At 38.7% G+C, this 24,453-nt stretch overlaps 1 protein-coding gene across 8 annotated transcripts in view; it reads right to left on the bottom strand.

Annotated features, from left to right (window-relative positions):
• The window catches only part of dgkza (diacylglycerol kinase, zeta a), a 129,698-nt gene that overhangs the window by 24,113 nt on the left and 81,132 nt on the right, over positions 1–24,453 (bottom strand). For all 8 annotated transcript variants that reach the window (XM_076287645.1, XM_076287646.1, XM_076287649.1 and 5 more), the window contains 8 exons: positions 23,920–24,119; positions 20,771–20,871; positions 17,562–17,641; positions 14,515–14,584; positions 10,917–10,957; positions 9,857–10,053; positions 5,435–5,548; positions 3,319–3,375 (listed from right to left, as the gene is read on the bottom strand). In XM_076287645.1, coding sequence (XP_076143760.1) covers positions 3,319–3,375; positions 5,435–5,548; positions 9,857–10,053; positions 10,917–10,957; positions 14,515–14,584; positions 17,562–17,641; positions 20,771–20,871; positions 23,920–24,119 — 860 coding nt within the window. The remainder of the gene's footprint in view (positions 1–3,318; positions 3,376–5,434; positions 5,549–9,856; positions 10,054–10,916; positions 10,958–14,514; positions 14,585–17,561; positions 17,642–20,770; positions 20,872–23,919; positions 24,120–24,453) is intronic.

A 24,453-nucleotide genomic window follows, 5' to 3' on the forward strand; every position in this document is an offset into this window, starting at 1 on the left:
GTTACCCTTCAAAAGAGCATTTATTCAGACCATTCAGAAGAACCGGGGGATAATTAGGCCTAGGTTTAAAAATGAGTGTTCATGAAATCAACGAGCATACCCTTCATTTCAAACAAAATGTTTAACTTCATTAGCATTAATTGTGTCCATACACTCTTGAACTAACCAATCTTTAATCTGCTTTATTTAGCATAATACTGGACCTCCTACCATCTACATGCTGGGTCACGTAATTTAGTGCCACTATTGTACTGGAATATAATGCGATTGAATTCAGTGCAGCAGCACACACAGCCTACCTCTCCACAAAACAGGCAGCATATCCCCAATTGTTACATGGAGATGCAAGAAGCTGCCGCTTCTTGTCAAATTACTGTATCTCTCTGGATAGCTGACCTACATACCTACATTTATTTTGCTATACTGTATATAACTCCATTACATTACATACACACCACTATTTACTCAACAACTTATAATGGGTCCTGATTTACCATTGGAGACCATAGTGTGTATGTAACAGCAGGCTTGGGGGACATATAGACAGACATGGTGCAAGAGAGACACTATAGAATGTTTGAATATTATTGATGCAGACCATATCCTACTTGATTTTTGTAGATTATTTTATTGGTTTAGGCCAATTAACATTTTGGACTCAGTTTCAGATAGGAGAGACAGCAGATTTTCAGAGAGCCTACTGTATATTAAATGCTGAGTTTAATTGAAACATTGAGAAATGCCACTTATTTGAATACATCCTTCCCTTGTGTGCTAAAGGTAAGGTTAGTGTTCACAATGCATTGATTAAAACACCATTGGGACAATATTGATTAAAACAACATTGGGACATACAAATTGCCTCCACTAAGTATTAGATAGATAGATAGATAGATAGATAGATAGATAGATAGATAGATAGATAGATAGATAGATAGATAGATAGATAGATACTGTAGATAGATAGATAGATACTGTAGATAGATAGTTAGATAGATAGATAGATAGATAGATAGATAGATAGATAGATAGATACTTTATTGATCCCTTGGGGAAATTCAAGAAGTATTTCTCATTTTTATATGGCTATTTTAATAGTTTCCAGAGCCCATTTTCTTTGTCATACACAATGTTCCTAAAGACATGGGCTGATTCGGAAAAAAAGAAAATAGATTACTTCAAGGAGATAGAAGTTTCAATCTTTGGGCTATATTTCCATGAAAGTTCAAAGTCTGATGTAAGAAACTGTCTGCTGACAGACGGTGAGAAAAACAAGTCAGTCTTGAATTTTCATGTTCTCCCCAAGGTGCTAAATGTCCTGGTGGATGTGTAGGTGGATTGTCTGGGTGTGCATACATGGGAGTTGAATGTAAATGAGGTTGTTCAAGAGAATGTTTTCTATTTTCAAGAAACTTGGCTTTTCACTGGACTTCTGACAACTATATGCAATCTCTGTGGAAAGTGACCTAATTAGCTCATATTGTGTAGATGATTTTAAGGGCATCCTGGATATGCAGTACATAATTACAGCAAAGACTGAAGATTTCAGATGTTTCTAAAAAAACGTGTTGATTTCATGACAATTTCTAATTTTTACCCCTACCATACTGTCCATCAAATCTTCCCTGCACTGATATGAGATGGGGGAAGTACAAAAAATCTGCTGCTGGATTAGTTTTTTAAGCTTTATAGAAAGAACATGGATATAATGGTCACTGACACATTGCCAGGAGACACAACACAACTTGCTTTAAAGTCAATTCTGTGACTTACAGGAAGCTATTGCAGGGACTTAAGTATTAGAGTAATGGTCAGTTTTTTTAGTTTTGGTGAGAACCCTAGCTGCTGCATTTTGTATCGCCTGAAGCCGTTTGATGGTCTTTGTAGAATGGCCTGTAAAAAGCCCATTACAGTAATCAACCCTACTGGAGTTAAATGTGTGAATGAGCTTTTCCATATCACGTTTTGACATAATACCTTTAAGTTTGGCATTCTAGTATCGGAATCTACTGTTGCCTAAAAAACCGAAAATGTCACTCTGCAGCCAAGTTTAATGAGAGGCTATACACAGTATGTGCACAAAACTTTCATACTCACACTAAATTTGAATCTGAAACTACTTCAAAATGTAAAATGTGACATAAAAATACTGCCCTCTCTCTCTCTGAGTGAATGGAAAGTTTGTGTCAGACAATTCAATGCAAAATGTGGAGTGATTACTAGCTGTAAATGGTTGAAAGATAAAGATATCAGTACTCGTGATGACTCAAAGAATGCATTTTATCCAATCAGAAATGAATAAACCGTTCAAACTAACCTAATTGTTGTATAATCTAAACTAAACTAAGATATTCTTCCATTTCCATCTTCCATCCCATTCAATAGATCATGATAAATCAAATGCATTACACCAGCTCCTGAAGCACATGTTACAAAACTTGTTGTCAGGGGTCACCAACAAAGGAATTTAGAGCAAAACTGTCAGATCCACACACATACGGCATATAACACATACTGTAACTGGTCAACGGCGGTATTACACATTGACCATTGAAACTCCATCCTGTCAGGCATTCCAAATAAGCTACTCCACCAGGTCCAATTAATCCAATATGCTGCAGCAAAGACCACCTCCTGCTCCAAATCTACAAGCCTTATAAAACTTGTGCTCATCCAGCTTCCTGTTGCATATCGTTTCCAATTAAAAATTCTACGCCTCACATACAAGGCCCTCATGCTCCCATCTATCTCCCTGATCTCTTGGAGAACTACACCCCGGCCCACTCACTGTGACCCTCCTCAGCAGGTCTACTTAACATACCAAATATGAACCTTAACACCCTGGGTGAAAGTGTGTTCTGTCACACTGCCCCTAAGCTCTGGAATTCTTCAATATATCAGGCCTTGTAAATCCATTACAGACATTAAATGAAATCTAAAAACCCATCTCTTTCACCTAGCTTACTCATTGTGACTTTCTGATATTTAGTTAATGAGTTAGTTTAGTTCAGTTACTTTGATACTGTATTGATTGTATTTGTATACATATATGTAAAGTGTCCTTGGGTGTCATGGATACACCTGGATATATTGGATAAGTGTCCTTGGGTGTATACACCTGGATACACCTATTCTCCACTATGCATTTGATATTAAATAAAAAATAAAAGAACATGGTAGGGAGTGGCAAAATGTGCTGGATAGTGTGACAGTGGTAGTAGGCATGACTTGGAATTGGAATTTTCACTATAGATATGTAACAGATATTGTGTAGAGATAGAGTAGACACTGACAGGAAAGGATTGTATTGATTCTCACCTGCTAGTTGGTTTAAAATCAGCTGCTGTTGTGTTTGATCGGTGAACACCCCCCACCCTTTGAAAAAATGTAATGAACTATGAATAAACATAATATGATAAATGAGGAAAGAAAGAATGATATTTGATGATACATTTTCATGATAAATGACAAAACAACAAAAACAAATATCGAATACATAACACATAAAATGACCCACATTTGTCTACATTGATTAATATACATGACCCAAATGAACACTAAGCACAATTGCTGAATGTCTACAATGTCACTGAGAAAGCTCTACAGATATTAGTAAATTTATGCTCATGCTATGACATTATGCACACCAACACTGAAGGATATTGTATATCTCATTTAAGCTTCACAAAGGCAATGAACATACAACAATATAGATGCTACCTGCTACTCTATTGCTATAGACTTTTAGTTTCACCATAAGAGGAGGTGGAGATGCAGCTTAAGACCACTGAGGCTTTAAACAAGCACGACTGTGACCATCAATATAATACCAAAATATAACTCATCATCTTCACATTTCACAGTAGTTTCAATCATACCTCACTCAGCCCTAAAAAACTTAACAGATTTAGTCTGTCTTTGAACAGTTGATAATTTCTGGAATACTTCTGCACATTGTATTGTGTAAGTATTCACAGGAAGGGGTCAACTGTATAATTTGGAGAAAACTCTTGACTTCTCATCATATTGTGGAAACAAGTGGGAGGAATACATCTCAACAAACACACACTAGGGGAGTTTTGCTGCTGTTCACCCTGCACATTTTACTTTGCACTCTTTCCACTGTGGTGGTACTTGTATAGTTGGTGATTCTCCAGTGCACACTAAAATTATGCAGACCAACCTCTCTCACAGGACACAGAGGCTGCTATATGAACATGAATCACAGGCATGAAGGATACATTTCTTCATGAAATTCACAATTTCATGGAGTTCACAAAACTGGTGCTTCCACTGTGATATAACCACGACACACAATTCCTTTTAGCAGTTTGCTATCCATTCACATCCACCCCATTCATCTTATGAATTGCATGCATTCATATTAACTATTAATGTTTATTATACGGCTATTCACGCTAGTAGAATGCTCCATTGACTTGAATGGAATTTCCCAACATTCTACGGTCAAATTAGCGCTGAAACGTATAATTGCCGCTATCAAAGGCAACGGGTTTTCTGCTTCTGATTTACGTCTTTCATATCACTCCGCAAGTAAATCAGTCCTGGGTAAAAAAGTCCCTTCAGGGCGAAGCAAGACCCCTCCGCTGTCGTGTTTGGGTCCGGTTTGCCTTGTCGGGACTTATTTTCCCAATAATGACCGGCGTTCCATACATTATCACTTACATGAATCATTACTTTCCCTGTGTTTTGGTACATTCCAGAAAAAAATATTCTTTACACTGAGAACATATGTTCATGTGCTTACCATATGAAGTTGAAAGTTTAAATTTAACATATACTGGCAAAGCAATGATCTACTCTTGAATAGTTTAACTGAAACAACCGACAGGAAATGTAATCCACAAAGCAGATTACTTTGCTAGTTACAATGAAGTTTCACATTTAATTCTCAAAGGCATTTTCGGAGCAAACATGAAATATCTCCTTACAGATATATTACTATTAAAGTAGATGTTTCATTAATTCTATTGATCCCTGTTCAAAAAGAAATAATCCAAGCTAAGAAAGAACCATGGGACTCCCTATGGTCACCCTAAATGATATCACACTAGTAACATCACACTAAAAGATTATATCACATTAGTAACACTTACTTTAGATCCTTATGTAACAATACCATAATTGCATAACTGCCTATATGGCAGGAAGGCTCTTTAGCCAGCTCATATATTTCCGATGGAGCTTCAGCTGTGTTGTAACAGCATCTTCTGTTATATTCTGCTCCTTGCGTGTTCACTTGTACACTCCACCGGAAATATATGCCTGGCTAAAGAGCCTTCCTGGCATATAGGCAATTGACAGACTGTTTATCCAATGAAAATAATATAGAGTGCATTTTCAATACTGTACTTATAGTGTACTTAATCATTCTGTAATAATGACTGTGAAAAGGTATAGCTCAAGCTCTCACCTGGTGAGCGCTGGTTTGGTGGTCCTCATTGAGTCACCATGAGTGAGTGCCTCAGCTACCGAGCTGTCACTAGAGACACGTTTCCTCTGAGCAGTCCGTTTGAGCTCCTGAACTCTGTCCAGACAGACAAGGAAAGAGACTAAACAAATGTAGTGCTCCTGTTGAGAGTGCTAGGCTAGAACAGGGTATAAGATCAACATAAACACAAAACAGCTTGTGGCACAAGTCAACACCAAAGCATAAGACCCTAATGAGAACGAGGCGTACATGACCAAAGTGTAATTTGATTTTGGGCTTGAAGGGCTATGCCTAGTTTCACCTAAATGTCTGTGGACAACACTGCAAGGTTTATCATAGCAATTAATTTCTCCACATACACACATTCACCACATAGGCATACAAGCACACACACACACACACAGCTCATAAAACATGATTCTATTTTATTTCATGAAAATCATTTTAAGTTAATATATTAAAGAGCACATTTAATTTGGCAAAGATAAGTCCGCAAGGAATATTGGTTGATTTTACCACAGAGCAATACTTTGGTAAAATCATTCTGTTTTCTTTCATCTACCAGTCTGACTGAAAAAACACGGAAAGGCTCTGCCTCTTGTCGGCACACATCATTATTTCACCCCTGGAGGTTTGATGTCAGAGCAACACACAACGATCTAGGTCTTGTCTCTGATACTTCTGCACTCCCTTCAGCATTCATCAACATCTCAAAGGGCAGTCTGCTTTACCCAGCCATTCGCTGAAGGGAAAGCTTACCAAACAAACAAACACTCCGAACTTGGTTAGAGATAAACTTCACTACAAAAGCAGTGCTAGTGAAAGTATGGGGTCTGAGGGCTACTTTTCTTCATGTTCAGGGACAATATAGTTTACAGTCATTAACTTGAATGTTTTATAGAGCAATTCCCCTAACAGTTTGACTTGGCCTTCAAATGAAGTGAATAATGGCTTTGTGTATTTTTTTTTATGGAACTGTCTACAACTGACTCAGATCTCTCTTAAATGTTTTGGAATATCTCCAGTAAGACAACAAAGAAAGTCCTGTGAATTATCAACACTACCTCTGGAAATGATCCAGTTGTCTCTAAGGAATAGATTTTAAACCAAAGTGTGCATTACTTTCCCAGATCAGGGACATAAGAAAATAAGACATAAGAAATAGCTTATTCAATTTGTTTTTTTTTGCTTACGGTAAATCTGTGTCAGTCTGTGTGATGCTTGCCGGTAGTTCCAAACTCATACTCTGACATTTAGCAATAGCCATTGCTTTATTCTCTTCATTTATTTCTATAGATTTTGCAGTTGGCTAAATTGGCGTACTTCTGTGCTTGCAATTCCTAATTTGAGTGTGTTATTGTAACGGGTGCCAGCTAGCATAGCTGTGCATGTGGAACGTTAGTAAACCTCACTCCCCGACGCCTTAAGAGTAGTGCTGGCATGAAAGCTAGCAATCTGGGCTTTTAGTTCGATTGCTAGCACGCTCGACTTCCAATCCGAAGTGCTGCTGTTTGCAGGTTCAAGTCCAGACATGTGTAGGGCTGAACCACGCGGTTCAACACAATGCAGGTTACATTTAGGATGATAATTGCATAGACATAAAGTGTGCAATAGCAAGTACCCGGATGGTGCACTTGTAATGGTCAAGAAGTTCAGTGTAGAACAATGGACACTTTTAGCCTTCAACGGACACCATCTTGGCTACATATCAGAATCGCGGTTGAGGATATATGTTCATGCTTTGACAAAGTACGATCATGTCGCTGTGAAATAGAGGACTAGCCTGACGTCTTCATACTCAAATTCTAGTCAGAATATGAGTCTGATACTGCTCCATTGGGATGTGATTATGGGCAGTGTTTCAACCGATAGCCTACAGGGGGGGAATCCTGTAAACGGCTAGTATTAGAGACAGGCGTCTATATGAGACAGGCCTTTAATTCCTTTTACACAAAACTTTTCCTCTGCAAAGATGGAAAATATTATCGAATTAATTATTTTGACAACAGTCAACTTACATTTCAAATCATAGCCTACTTCTTTCTCTTTATTGCCATGGCGGTACACATTTAGAATAAAGAATAACGTTTGTGAACCCTTTTGTTTTGTTGGCAGCATAAAAACAAGCTTACCATCGGCCTATCCGCAAATTTGAAACAAAAGGGATGAATTGATGCCGAAGTCGGACATAGGCATAGTTCATATTGAAAAAAGTCATACAATTTGGAACTCTAACTTTTTCCCGTCTTTTAATGTCATGTAATCATAACGTTAGCGTGCGCAGTCTGCACCTTATGGCTTAAACAGACGATCTGACGAGTTTTAGAAGATTAAATATGAAACTAAAAAACAGACCAGACCTCTATTTGAGACCGGCCTTTAACTCAAACCTGTAGCCACATCAGGCGTTTAAAAGAGACAGGCCTCTATTTGGGACTCGGCTATTATTTGAAGTTTTACGGTAATTGGGCTATGGTTTTTCTACAGGAATGGCATGTTTGAACGGGCACTGCACTAGTTTCTATTTAATGCATGGAGTTGGACTTGAGACTACACTATTCTGTTGAAATTCACACATGCAGATGAATAACTAGAAGGTGGAAGGGAAGTTGGCGGCTGAAGCAGAGTTAGTGAGGCAGACTTATGCATAGATTGAACTGCTGGTCATTTAATAAAGCTGTAAATTCTTTAAGTGAAGGGGTTAACGTTAGCCCTGAAGTTTTTGTGTAATAATTGTCGTTCAATGGTGAACCATTTATGTGAGGATATTAGCCTGTACAGATCCACAAATCGGGCTAGCTATATCCACACCATTGCGTTTTTGTTTGAAAACATTTGTTTGAACATCACTTTTGTGACATTAACTCCAATCATCCTGACTACTGACGTTTCCAAACCCCCAAAGCAGAGTGAGGCTCCATTTCAGTCTGGAAACTCCAGGGTTTCATTTTAATGTGGAAAGACAGAAACAGAGACTTTTGAAAATGATGATAAAGCCACCCATATTTACTTCCTGATTAAGCCTCATCAGTTACGATCACTCTCCTTCACGTGGCCCTTTTCCAGAAGAAAACAATTTCCCTATGTAGATAAATGGTTATATGACATGCATTTTCAGGCATGTGGTATGGACGCAGATCTGAAACAGAACTAAAACTCCTTGTTTGGACGAAGATTGGTTTCGTTTGAAAAAATGGTTTTAAATCGAAATACTGTGGACGTAGCCAGTCCAATACCCACCCACTCACAGATTTTTGTCTGAATGCTACACAAATCTAAGATGGCCTCTTCAGTTTTTGAAAATATCAAATGCCACTGCGTTTGTACTGGTGACGCTAGCGTGTGCTTGTGCGTATGTTTGACAGAGAGTATGCTAGAGAGAGAGTCTGCTGGATAGTTTGGAATCACATTGCCTGCCCACACACTTTACAAAGTGATAAGCGCTCAAGCTTCAGCTGCCGATTTCTCAGTAATGATGTGCCTGTTCTGCCTCCAGGTGTGCTCTGACAATAAACTGATGGAACAGCATGCCGCTACAATGCAGATACAGTTTATACTGTACTTGACAACTTACAATAAAAGGACAGGCATCTGAACAGATGTTTGGAAAAGTTTATTTTTGAGTAAAACTACAGTTAATTAGTTTCTACAACATCATTGGTTTATGATAATACTCATGTTCACTGAAGACTGAGCAATGATGTAAAAAGGTGGATACCCTGTATAAAAGGGAACCGTCCTTCAGTTCAAGACTGGTCAGAGAAGTGTCAAGTCTTGACCATTTCTGTACAGTCATAACGAATGGTAGGGGGCAATTTAACATGAAAATGTAAATGTTTGTTTTCAAAAATATATAAAATATTACCAAATTGTATATATTGTTATACCAAATTACACAAAGTGTATGTATGTGCTTGTGTGTGAGTAACCTGCAGTCTGTCTATAAGCAGACTGTGTTAAGGCAAGCCAACACGATTATACTGTATCTCATCCAACTCATGTACTACAAAATGAATACTAGCTCCTGCCATAAGGGAGGCCATAAGGTCTAGAATAACACGTTGTCAGTTGAACAGATTTAAAAACTCTTTTATCCCTGACCAGTAACAGCCTACTCTTACATGGCAGCAAATGCAATAGGAATGGAATAGATATAGAAACCTTTTTTTAATTATTTATTGATGATTGACCATTTGCCAAGTGTAGTGCTTCTCTGTACTCTTTTTAGAATGATAGTATTTTAATGTTTAATTAACAGTAGGTTTTAATAATTATGTTTGTAGCTGTCTTATCCAGTCTTGAGTCTTATGTTTCTAGAATGACTGATAGTCCTACACAGTAGGAAAGTAAAGTGAATCTTGAATGAGACAGAGAAGGAGATGGGAAATTTGTAGGATATATTACCTGGGGCCAGGAGAAGAGGGTGGAGAGGAGGATGATGATGGAAAAGCAAATTTGCGTGAGCTGGCTGTGAATTCTTCCGAAGAGTCCACCAGTTCAGGCATCCCAGGTGATGTACTCACAGTCTCTGTGACAACCAACTCAGGATCCAGAATGAAGAGCTCATCCTGCGAGATCTCAGTCACATAGTTCAGGTGCTCCTAAAAAAATTAATTGGGTCAATAATTTTGATTGACTCATACAGTATGTTATATTTCTGTATATATATATATATATATATATATATATATATATAGAGAGAGAGAGAGAGAGAGATAGATATAGATAGATAGATGGATAGATAGATAGATAGAATTCATCTCATGAATTAGAATTCATCATGATGTTACAGCAGCAATTAATAATATTAAAGTGTAACTTTGTAGAGTAAAAACAACCTAGGGTCTATTTTATATCTGCAGATCTGCTTAAACGTAAGGCATGTTTGTATTGTAAGATTCAGCAAGATCTGTGCAACGCTGCAAGATTGAAAGTGCCCACTGATTTGACGATACCGGACCAGGAAGCCATGGAATTGTCTTCCTACAGATACAGGTCTTGTATAACCTCTCTGTACACTTTCAAAGTTGAAAATACTTCGGTTTGTCAGAAGAAACCCTTACCACACTACCACAGAAGTGTAATTATATTTTGAGCATTGTTAGAAAAAAATAGTATAAAATAGTGATGTGGCACCTTGCCTTGTTAGCGTCACTGTAAGCCCATTCAGTGATAAAATGGTCTTGCCCAAAACGTCACCAATTAACATAAATTTGCTCTCAATCAAACTTTTGAAGTTGTTAACCTTAGGTTGTTTTTACTCCAGAGTTTCACTTTAACATAATCACACACATACATAAAAAACGAATAAATACAATTATGATATGAAATCAATTGATTGTAAACATGTACGTAATACTGTACAAAGGGGATAAACCAATGCACCGTATAGATTGAGGTTGTTTAAGTCAGGGTTTTGCAATACACTTGATTTCAGTTCAACTGTTTTGCAGAAAATAATTACCTGTGCACGATCAATCCTGTAAAAGCGGTCTGCAGTTGTAGCTGTTGACAAGAGAACAATCAGACAAGATTAATTATTATAGAGAACAGACACTAAGGCATGAATTCATAAATCCCACCAGTAAACCTACATGGCCCACTACAACATCTGCATATTAAATTTAGCCTATTAACCAATTAACCAAAACCAAAACCAACTGTCCAACAATCACAGTCTTATTATTGTCAGACACACATTTTGTAACAACAATGGAGATCAGTATGGTAATGAGGTTAAAGGGACACCAGGCAACATTTTCGTGTTAATTAATCATCTTCGTAAGTCGGTATATGGTTAAATGACTCATTACGGGGCGAATGAAGGCTCTCTAGCCCGCCCCTACTGCCTGTAGGAAGAATATCCCACTTGCAAGTTCGGTGTATCCTACCCGCCGACCGAAGCAGGATCACAGAGGCAGGCTAACGAAACGCTAGAGATTGTTGCAAACGTGTGTATAATGGCAGAGCCGGCGAAGAAGCAGCGAAAACCCTTGACGGAAGACGCAAAGAAAAGGAAAAGAGTTTCAGACCGAGCGAGGGGGAGTTTCGTAGAGAAAAAGCATCAGGCTTGCCTAGTGTCCCTTTAAGATTAGGTAAGAATGCTGAAAAGGATTCAAAAGGATTCTGAATTGAAGTTCCTCCTTTTAAGACAGAATTACATCATAAGCCGGTCTATTCATTACAGAACATACTAGTTATCCCCTTGTGATTGGCAGCTGTTTTACAGGATTCTCTAAAACACTGCTGTGGTTTTCCCAGACTTCTGGGCTACTTTTAGTGCGTTGTAATACCTCTGTCAAATAGATAAATACAAATATAATAAATGAAGAGTCCTAAAGTTAAGACTAACACACCTATTATTGTTATTATAAAGATTTATCTTAAATCAACCAGTTAGGAGCTACTTCTGGCCCTATGATGCTTTGTGAATATGGGATCATCAAGTCATCTTTTGGTATCGATTTAGTCTCAGTTATGTGAGGAAAGTTTTCCTCATTCAAGCCGAATGACCACACCACTGTGGCTGAACAACAGATTGAGGGATTATGGCCTCATGAATGAGACAATGGCCTTAAGCAGTGCACTATTTAACTGTGTACAGCAAAACATTAACAAGGAAAATGTAATTGTGAGGGTGGGTTCAACGGGTTGAACAGATTTTGCTGTAGGTCTCTGAAAAGGTTAAAATGGTTCTGATAATGTGTTCTACCTAAAGGAGACATACAACATGTATTAAGTAGCTCACCTCTAATTAAGACGGAGAGACCTGGTAGTTATAAGAATGCTTAATCAAAGTGTTGACCTGATTAGCCTCTTGAGTATAAAAATAAACTGAAGTTGGACAGAAATACAAATCACCTCAGCCTTAAATGGGCTTCATTTGAACAAACAGAATGGAGTCATTAATGCTGTGTCCTAGGTCAGAGACAGGACAATGTAACAAAGCTCATGAGAAGTGTGTGTGTGTGTGTGTGTGTGTGTGTGTGTGACAGAGAGAGAGAGAGAGAGAGAGAGAGAGAGATTATTGGCTCAATTTTAAAGTATACACAGTACATTCTAGTGGTTTGTGGATTTCAATATTATATAAAAATGCTTCAGCGAAGTTATAAAAAAGGGTCCATTATATAATTCGTCAGCATCCGTGATTCAGCAACATAGCTCAGTTGGTCAGACACTCAGCCCTATAGGGCTGTCCATCTAATGAGTTATCTGGTAGGCAGAGGAGCTGCTGCTGAGGAGGGCCAGTGCTGAGTGGGTGCAGATGAGCAGAAAGATACAGTGAGATATGACAGTATCTGCCAAGAGCCTATCACCCCTCCTCACCCCCATCAAACACACAAGCACACAATTTCCTCTGATTTTGCATACGAATGCAAGGGGAACTGCATTATGAATAATACTTATTTATTATTTATTTATTTGTTCAAATTTCAAATAAAATATTTGTTTTTGATTTATTTGTTAATCCGAATTTATTTTTACTTCTACCTAGTATTCACCTTCATAAAAATGCTGATATAGACAGTAGCCTATCTGCCTTAATGCATGGATCTCGTTGTGTTTAATTTTAAAATCACATTGGAAGAGGCATAGACAAAAAGTTAGCTTGAGAAATGAAGAAATATGTGTCAATTACGTGAGACACTGTTGTGCTTTTGTTTTGAGACAGTCAGATGCGGTCATAGACAGTAGCTTATCTGCCTTAATGCACGGATCTTGTAATACGTCTTTAGTCAATTGAGTGTTTCTTAACTTTTTTGACACTGTTTTTTTAGAAGCTACTCGTTTAGACATGTTTTCTTGTGAATCTAGGATCAGCAAACTCACATGGTAAACATGAATAAATTGTGAATTAAATAAATACAGCTCACACCTCCCTCTGCTCTATGCACATTCTTCCATTCCTCAGTCAGCCTTTAAACCTTTGGAATATTTTTTTCAAGAAATGGCTGAATATTAATCTGCTGCTCTGGTCTCCCAGAAAGAGGGGAGTGATTTCATGAGGCCTTGAAGAGCTCTACTAAACAAGCACAGCATTTTTACACCCTTCAACCATCCCCTCAAGCTCATTTGTATAGTGTGTAATGGACTTCAGATGCTTTGCTGATATACTGCGGTATTAATCCTAATCTTTTTTTTTTATCTTGATGATGTTTTGTTCATTAATTAATGTCTCATAATGAAATTTTTGGAGAGGAAAAAATACTCAGGCAATCATCATATAATGCATGCAGCTGTTGGAATTGCGTTGGAATTCTGGACACCAACACTAAATGAGGCTGTGTTTAATACACACCAATCTTACAAAAGACCACTCTGGCAGCCAGTCCGGCCCAACAGGGCAGCAACCAACCCAGGCTGCTGTGTTCATAGGAGTTGATCTGGACTGATATTCAATTAAACCAGGAAGAACAGTGACTCACTCCTCCACTTTTAGGACATGAGATGGGAATGACAGATCGCTGGCATAGCAGCTGCTTCATTAGAAGTAAAAATATCAGCAGATATACACTCCTTTCCAACTGTCCATTTGCCATAACCCTTGCCTGATATCTTGTAAAAAACATTTATACAAGTCACCAGCAGACATAGTTTACACCAAGGCATTTGATCCTCTGCAGAATTTGATCAATTTATCTGTAAGTAATCTAATAGCATTGCCTTAGGCCAAAGGTGTACTTCTGCAGACATGGGGCCCTACTTTGACGATCTAAAAACGCATGGTCAGTGGCGAAAAGCTTAAATACATTTAGGGGTGTGTCCAGTTCACATTCGGGGTGGTTTTGTTTTGTGTCCATGCAGACTGTGTGCACTGACTGCACAAGTGCATGTGATTGTCAAGTAATGCCTTAAGGCCAAGAGATAATAAAATATATTTATGCTATTTATTCTTTTAGCAGAGTATTTTTTGCTAACATCTAATCCTGTCGTACAATATTCTAAGTTTGCCGATTTGGTGGAGAGAGGTTACAGTGTCTGAGGGGTAAAAGATTCAAATGAGAGTGAGAGGTTTAAGAAAGAAAATAAACCAAAATGAGGTGATGGAAATCCATACTTACAGTCCAGGAAGCACCACTTTGGTGAAAGCCTCTGAGAGGACAGGGTCTTTGATTTGTTCCCATCGCCCTCCTAGGAGAAAAAGCGGGCAACAAGATTATTTCTACGGCAGTTCTCTCTATAGACTGCAGTAGAAATGAGATTGGAAAGCCTTAACCCCATTTTGTCTGGGCAGCTGGTTTATTAACTAAGGCATAAGCCTAGCATAATGAAACCCTTCTGTGTCTCAGCCAGTGACACTGCCCTTTCACAGAGCACTCACTTTTTTAGCGAGCTTCACAGAAGGGCTTCTGTAAACCATTACACAACTTCCAACTTTTGTGATTAGCTGATCTGTTGAATACTTGCACAGTGAAGAATAAGGTTTATCAGGTGAAATATCAATAGCATCCCTGACTTTAACACATTTAGGCAATTTGCTACTTTGAAAAACCATCACTAGCACAGAGAAGATATTTTCTGCTTGTTAACGCTGCCTTAATGATATAGTGCAGAGAGGTACAGTGATGTAACATTACAGAGATGTCCACCACTTGTTTACTCCATAGTCACGTGTATAAATACAGAACTGCAAATTATCTGACCTGATATCAGATAGATGAAGATTGAGCAGCTTGCTTTCACCATTAATTGCAGACTGTATTTAATATAATAGAATGCAGCTACAGTATAACTATATAGTGTCATGTCATCTCCTGACCCAATTAAAGAGAACACTGTGTGCTTGGAATGTGTAATGAATTAAAGACCCATGCACACCCCACATCAGCAGCACACACACATCAAAACAACCATGCAACAACTTCAACAAAGTAATTATATGTACACATAATAACATACAGGCAAAACCACAAAACAGCATAAACCACAAACCTAGACCATAGGTACCAGATTGGGGGTATGAAGAGTGGGGATCAATGTGCACATCTTTACATCCCATTTTACTACTTCATAAGGGAATTCGGTTGGTTTGCTGGCAGCACTATGTATTCTAAAATACGAAATCATTAATGTTTTCAAAGTACCTACACATGTAGTTTATTAGATTGTAAAATAGCATTTGACTGTAAAAGGCATGTGACTTCCCCTTTTTGTATAAAGTGTATGTTTTAGTAACAACATGCTTCATCCTGCTGTCAACTGATGTGCAAGAGGATGAACTGCACAGCAGATTCAGACAGGAAATCTGACTCAACAGGAGCATGGGCAAAGAATGATAATGCCCCATTCTCAGAGAAGGACAATAATTCAAACAGTACAGCAAGCTGGGAAGACTGCTATAAAACCATATAACAGCCAACTGCAAAGGTCCGATATTTTATTTTGATTACTACCCCCAGCCCTGGCACCTGACCTAGACCTGATTTAATGCTGTGCACAGAGGAGGGAGAGGAACATAGAGGAACAAGGAGGAAAGGATCTCGATAAAATAGGGACTGCTATGAAGGTCTGGGGAGTCAATATGCAGAACTATCAGTTAAACACAAACTGGGAAAGGAAGATCTAAATGAGGTTTTAATAATTTAACATGTTATGGTATTCCAATGCTGACTGGCTCAACAAAACAATACTGCATAGGATTTGTGGAAACAGACCCACTGCAGGGGGGAAACAACATCTGGCATCTGGAGGCAGGAAGTTGCAGCATCTGTTAGCGCCAGATATTTTGATTAGGCTACTTCAACAGCTTCTCCCTCAACACTGAAGCAAAATTACTTCCCCATGTAAATGAAAAGCTCATAGATATTCATTCAGGAGTTACATCCTTGATTTATCTTGAGTGACAAAGTGTGATTTTTAATATCTATATACAATATTATTTTGTCAAAATAAAACTAACATGAGGACAAAGCAGCTTGATTGATAACATCTGGAATTAAATGTCTGATTGAAAAAATATTTATTTGTTGTTTGTTATTTATTTATTTGTATCAGATTTCAATATCTCTATGGAGAACTTAAATTTGAGAGAATTACTGTTTGAGCCGAGCTTTCATTTTATGAGGAAATTTCCCATTTCAGACTTGTTCCTCATGGTGATCCAGGATTCAAAGTTTCCCTATTACAAACCTGGAGCACCAATCGCTGAAAAGAGGGATGAAAAGAGATGAAGTCCTGCAGAAGAGCCCACAGCATTAGACAAGGAGCACAAAGACAAACCCATTTCCAAGGTCCCTTGTAAACTGAGGGGAAATGCACAACTTCAGTGACTTTGGTGCTGTCCCCAAAAGCTCGCCTTACTGTATATATAAACTTAAAATCAATTTGAGTAATCCTTGTGAGACTGTCTGATGATGCTATATTGACAAGTATGACTACACTACTTGCACTCCTATATGGTCTGGTTAGGTCACTGGATAGAATCACAATAATACCTTTAAACCAAAAATAAACAATGAAATATTTTTTCTTCTAAATATTCAGTCAATTCTCTATGCTTAGTTATACTTGCCTACTTTTCTATATCATACAAATCTAAAGTATCTGCTATGCATCTGGTATATGTTAGGCTTGCTGAAATATGCCTCTATGAATGGGCCTCTAGCCATTAAGACATAGGTCAGTAAGGTCAGAGAAGTATTTCTGTGTTTCAAATGAACCAAAATGACATATAGCTGATACCAAGAGCCATCCTCCATCAACCAGAACAGGTCTAAGGGCATATTCCACAACAGCAAGTCAAGGGACACGTTTGGGTTAGAATACTTTGAGTATGGAGAAAAGAAAACAGAGTGCAGTCACACCACACAATGAGGCTGCTATTCCACCACAAATTTCATGCACTATTTACTGCATTGGGTATTTTATTAAAAGCTGTGGGGAGTGGATTGAAAGGTTGTGGGGAGTGGGTTTACTTTTTTAAGGCACAGTTCTATTCACTGTCCCTGGAACACTGTTGCACACATGTCCAGCAAAGTGGGCAATTCAGTGTATGGGGAAAACAAGCAGTAATGCATGGGTGGCTATATTTCCAGGTCTTTTGTTTTCTTGCATTCAGACACTCTCCGATTTCATCCTCACAGTCTTTCTGCCTGCATATTCTCCTTACCTCTTGTAGCCTCTCAATGTGAGAGCGGCATGTTTCCAGGTCACTGTCTCCTGGAACAACAATGAGTCCCAGTGGGATGGCTAAGAGACAAATAGATGGGGAGAGGGAGAGAGATGGAGATGGATGAGGAAAATGGTTACACACTAATGTACACCTTAGGTCAGACTGTTAGTAAACACTTGACCCAAACTGCCCGATGTCTGCATGTAATACTAGAAAACAGACAACTCAGCTCCCTGTAGCTTTGTTTGCTATGTAGGACTACTATTACACCAACAACACAGACATTTTAAAACAGAAAGGTACAAAAAAACCGTTTGAATTCACTCACAAAATATACCCCAGAGCACACACAAACACACACACATACACGCACACACACACACACACACACACACACAGTCATAAACACATATTGGATACAGTATACTACTTTGCCCTCTACTTTCAACATCACATATTGGATGTATACTACTTTGCCTTCTACTTTCAACATCCTCACCTGAACGGTGCCATACAAGTTATTGTCACTATTTGAAAACATTTATTATAATAACTAAAACTATTATACGAGTTATACTACTAGGTGCGGTAGAACTGTTTATTAATATCTAATTGAACGAGAAGCATTCCACGAGTGTGGATATCCCGGGATGAATGTTCAGATAAACATGTTGATTAACATGAGGACAAATGAGTAGCAGATTATTGTGCATATAGCCACATATAGCCCTCATTTTTTTTGGTCTTCAGCCCAAACCACAGCTGAGGGTATATCCTTTACCAACCCCACTCTCACTCACGCCATATTGCTAAATTATCACTATAAATATTACTAATGTAAACCTAAAAAAATCTGATCATAAGCCATTAGTGAGTGTTCAGTCAAAAAGCCAATCTATTGCAATGCAGTTCTAAGTCACTGACTTGCAGTTTATCAAACAGAGATTTCTGAATTAAAAAAAAAAGCTCATGCCTGTGGAGGTCTTCAAGAATCCCAGGCAAAGTCAGAGAAGTGGGTTGGGGGATGGGGGAAATACAGGCTTCTTCACTGAGGAATGTTCGGTTGCTTAGCAACCACTGAACAGTCAGTCTGTAATTCAATTCAAGTTCACTCGACTCTATTTTTCCCTCTGTTCCTGCTCTTTTTTAGCACTGGCTCTGTTGTCAGAGTTCTTTAGGTATCAAGCAACTGTGACAACAGCAAAAAGGGTAGCAGCAGCATGATATATTTTTGGATCATCAAAGGCAAGTGAAGAGAGCAAAAGCCAGCTTTGTTTACCATAGCAGATGCAAGCGTATCATCAGGGACATACACAGAATCACCAAGCCACAATGAATGTTACAGGCAGGAATGATTAAAGCAAGACACAAACACACCATGCCATACTGCAATGGTGCTAGTAATATTGCATAATGCTTTGCACTGTTTACATATATATGTTTCGACAAAAGGGTACAACACAGTAAGAAGGTATGTGGGTCAGACCTCGGCACAAATCACACAAATTCCATTTTTCTGAGTAAATATACTACCTAATTTCACTGGGAAGGAATGGAAAATGTCCGAGTTTCTAATAATAATTCTCATCAAAATCCCTCCATATTGTCGCATGCTAGTGAATTTGGTCTGTTCCTCAGTCTGATTTGTGCATGTGGTGACACCTAGTGTATAGGGAAATAACTATGGCGGGTAGCATCCAATTACATTAATCTGGAAATATAATAATCAACTGAAAATATGAGAACAAAAATTAAAATGCATTTGCCCAGCAGGCTGAGCAAGAGTGGAGGCTGCTCATTCAGATGCAGGCTTTACCCAGAGGACTTGTCCAACACACTCCTTCCCCCAGGCACAACAGATGCAGGCCATCAGAGCTGAAGCAGTCAAACAAAACATATTTGGAGCCAAGAAACTCCTTGAGCAATAGCCTGGAAAGAGTCTTTAGTGCATAAGCACAATATTTATGAACAGATATTGAGTAATGTATATAGATATTTCTGAATATCTATAAGCTTATTTGCAGGAAAACACTGACTGAAAGCGCTGCTAATCTTGAGAGATGATCACAGTTTTATTTTCTAAAAAGGAGTGTCAATGCCAAGTCACCACCAGAGCTGCCAAGAATATGGGCGCCTGTGTCCATTGGGCATCAATTAGTAGCAGTAATGAGCGGTTTCCTCGTTAGTGCCTGATGGCTGGTCGGAGCTAAACAGAACAGCGCCCGTTTTGTCAATATTATACACCTGCAGGGTGAAAAGGAGTTGACAGATAGAGCTATCAGTCTGTGTCCCACCCAGTGTCAGACAATCAGGGATAGACAAGGTATATCGCTTCCTATGGCACCTCTACCATTTACTAATCAAACAAACTTTCTTCCCTTCTTCACAATTATCCCACCACAGTTGATGGACATATCCATGTAACAAGATTGGTGGCCAGTTTGTGTCCTTTGACATCTAGGCAGATGTTGCATTGACATTCATGTGACAGCGATGTGAGACCGCGGATGTGTTGTTGGAGGACCTAGATAAGATCTTGCTCCTGCGCACATATCACCATCTGACTGGAAGCTTTTGTTTTTGAAATCAATAGATACTGGCTTAAAGGAACACGCCAATATTATGGGAGTTCTTTTGTCACTTTTGGGAGATACTGCTCACACAGAGACGAGAAGGGTATGTATCATCTTATCTAACTCTGGGGGAGATTGTGAATAAGCTAATTATAGTTGGGGAAAAAATGCTAGACATACCAATTCCATGGAAGGAAGTTAAACTGATATAAAACAACACTTCACACAGGAACAAGATATACCGTAAATTAATATATAAGTGCTTAGAAACAAGACAAAATGTTAAACATTTGGGGAATAGACCCAACCTCGCATTGTCGATTCTGCCAAGAGGAGGTAGAAACGGTAAAACATGCGCATATCTGAACATGGCCATACACTTAAAAACATAATCATTCTGCTGGTTAATCATTCTGCTGGTGAAATGTTTCATTATTAGACTGACATCAATTGATCTACTAAATGTTGTGTACTATTTTATTGGGGTGGTGGTGGGCAAAAAAAAAAAAATATCAAGACACTGTACCAATTCAATATGTTTTGCTTTCAGAAATCTTTGTGCAAGCGTTGACATTTCAATGCTCAATGCATAAAGGGCATATACTGTGCGTAGTAAAAAAGTAAAATACGTACAAGCCTCTTTGAGTTTCTCCTTGTCATAATGCAGGGCCTCATAGTCATGCATGCTGATGCGGTTCACACGTATCCGCAACCTCTCTGGAAAAGGCTGTTGGCTGTTGTGGACAAGACAGAAAGTAAAAATCATGTTAACAGCATAATAATACTGGGACTGTGTTATATCATGTTCTCTGTTGTGTAAACTGTAATAATTCCTCTCTATGATACAAATGTCTGATTGAACCTTACTGTCCATTGTGATGCTACATGATCTGTTTGTTTTCTTGATCTGCCATTTATTATTTTTTTGTACTATAAAGGATTCTCTTCACATTTCAAACCTTGATGGGATCACATTAGCCAGCTGCGGCAAACAGCAACGGCAGCGGCAAACGTAACGCAACGCTTAGACCATAATAAGCTTTGTCTCCAAGTTCAATGCTCAGTTTGCTCAACGCTAGCGTTACGCCAGCGTTGCCACCGTTCCGCTGCCGAACCATACAGAACAATAGGAAACCTGCCGCTTGACGCTGGCTAATGTGATCCCCGCCTATATGAGATCATATAGCACAGTCCCACTGTTACAGCACTGAAGGAAAACAACAGTGCTGTAATGGATATTACAGCAATAGAATGCTTTTATGGCTTTCATAAAGACTGCAAAATGCTTCACCCCTCCCATAGGAATCACTTTCAAATAAACAGTACAAACAGGGATATTTCCTTACATAATTAATTACTGGGTATTTGCATAATAATAATCATGAATACTCAATTCAGTTTTAGTATATCATTCTCTCATGACTATCATGCATGGGTGTGCCTGAGGCTCCTGTCTGGATAGTACCAGACAGTGAGGCACATGTCACAGATAAACACTGTGGGGAGGTGCAAAGAAAGCTGCCCTTGATGACAGAACATTTATTCAAGTGGTTTACCTTACTGAATCTTACCCTGGTTTCACAAGACTCACTCACTTTGTTTCAATTTGTCCATTGGGAAATGCTTCCAACTCTACCATTGTAATGGGCTTATACTTTGTGTTAACTTTAAAATCATTGGTCCAGCTAAACCAATCACATTGATCAAGTATTCCTAACGTTACTTCCTACTTTGCCTAACCTTTACAAACTGATAATAAACCACAGTGGCAGTCAGGAAACATGTACTGTATGTATACATCTACCTTTGCTGTATAAATGTTCACATTCTTCCAACTGCAATTTTTGCTAAACTAAGATCATCCCCTTTTGTCGTTGATTGGCCTCCATCCTGCTGGCTGACACACATACACATTCAGAGGACCCAAACTAGTATCTCAGTGAGATAAAAATGAGCGGATATACTGGGCGGGTGGAGCCAGGCTAACAAAATCTGCTTCAAACTTCAGAAAAATGAATAGCAGGAACATGGTTTACTTCTTTTTTCCAGTGACTGCTATTAGAAAACATGACACTATGATATTGTGGTCTTCATCGTTAAATGTCTTTGATAAATTAATGTGGTCGTTGAAGTTCTTTCCTACCTCTTCACACCACTAAGAACACAAACGCCTTGGATTTTCTGTCATGGAATATTATCCCTGCCTTATCACTGCACTCCAAAAGGAAGAAGCTACTGTACATTCAGAGGTCTACATGACAGGACATCCTCTCTGCTAAATGACTGTTCTGTTACCATAGTAATTCGATTAGTCTTCAATTCCATCTTCCACTTTATAATTGAGGATTTGTAATGGCAGATCTGTGTCGATTCCTTGACCCTTCAAGGAGCCATATAATTAGTCAAGATGTACAATGTGATCACATTGTAAAACTATAATTTAATTTCATTCATAGCAAACATGGCCTGTTCAACTTCAACAGTATTCTTTTTCTTCAGTTTAGAAGTTTGCTAATGTACCTCATTATGAACGTGTAAGTGCATCGGGTATGTAGGCAAACATATGGTGATTTAAAAACAGCAGTTCTTCAAAAATGAAATAGAATAACTGGATGGTACTGCAACTTTGAAAATCTTGTTTTGCTACACTGCATGTATTTTTAGCCTTCCCCCAGCAGCCATATATTCAGAATGTCCATCTTTGTCAACACTTTAAGTGTCTGTTAAACTGAGTCTATGGTTAAACTTCAATGGATCCCACCAGGTCGAAGATGCCAGTCATGCACATCTATGTACCTCTTCAATCAAATGATAAGATAACCTTGTATGAAAAATGATATCAATATCCACATAAAAGCATAACAGAATTCATCTCTATTAATTTCCGGCAGTGACACTTGACATCCTAGCTTGCCTCATCCAGAGGGTCACTAATGATCATTTCCTCATGTTATCCCTAGCTTTATAAAGTACAAGAAGAGGTTCAGCATTTATCAAATCATATGAGAGGTATTCACAAATGAAATTTATGCTGTCATGCAAACAAATTCTTGTTGATCCAGTGGAAGAGCAAGGTTAATCTGGGTAAAAACACTTTCATAGCACATTATCAAGGTACAGTATGCATAAATCTACCAGGATCTGTATTGCATTCAACCCCATAAGTACACCTGGTACCTTGCTTCTAAGGGATTATCGGATACAAGTGCTCATTTATTTCTTTTTCTCAGTCACCTGATGACCTTAACTCTGCTTTGGTGAGCATCAATGAGACAGATGACTAAATGGGCCAACAGCGAGCTTCACCCATACACTGTGCTGATGTGATTTCTTGGATTTCTGCCTCACTAGGGAGTTGACATCTCACTGGATGACAACCAATTCTCTACTCCTGTTAGTCAAAGGAAGACAAGGCAAAGCTGTCAGCTGCTTCAAACCTGCCTGCAGCTGCCAAGTGGCCACCTGGAGACACTCTTTCTTTGCTCTCGGGAAAGTTTGAAACAGCATTTTTGATGTATGCTTCTTTCTATAACTGTCAAAACGCCAAGCCTGTTTCTCTAAGTGGAAGCAACACGATGAAGAGAATGACAAATAACATTGCTCACTGATGAAGCAATGTGTACAGTATCATATATTTTAAACACAAAAATGTGTTGTTTAGGTGGGTGGGTGGATGAGATATCTATATTAAATGCTATATGTGTGCATGAGCTTTTTGTGTTCATGAGCCTACACTTGTCTTTGCATGTTATAATGACTACTCATGTTCATCTGCCACTCACTCATTGAGCAGTGGGATAGAGGTCCTCCTTTTGGTCTTCTGTACCATGTTAGCTTGGTTTCTCAGGGAGATATGGATGATGGAGGGGGCCAGCTTGCAAGGCTCCCCATCCACCTGCATGGGGATGGACTTGTAAGTGGTCAGGGTGACCTCCCGGCATTGGTTCAACCTCTCGCCATGGCCTCCCACTTGCAGTGTGGCCTGCAGAGATCAAAGACCAGCACGGGGTACAAGAAAGTCAGCACCCAGGCTCACTGAACAGGGGACACGGCAGCATAGCTTTTAGCCCCAGCTGATGCAAACATAGGGAAACCAAGCCATCACACGTGACATTTCTTTGAATGTGCTGAAGATGCCACATACATATATATACACATATACGTATATATATATATATATATATGGCATTAATGAGAACCACTGCATGAATAAATTAATGGAACTTCCACACTTGTATAAAGTCATCCTAAAACTTCAACATGGCTGGTTGACCAATACAATGATGTCATTACAGATGCAACACTAACTACTGTAT

This window comes from Alosa pseudoharengus, unplaced genomic scaffold, assembly GCF_046254945.1.
Source record: "Alosa pseudoharengus isolate Yale_2024_CS ecotype anadromous, Long Island Sound unplaced genomic scaffold, YU_APseudo_1.1 YU_APseudo_1.1_scf_16, whole genome shotgun sequence".
Lineage (NCBI taxonomy): Eukaryota > Metazoa > Chordata > Actinopteri > Clupeiformes > Clupeidae > Alosa > Alosa pseudoharengus.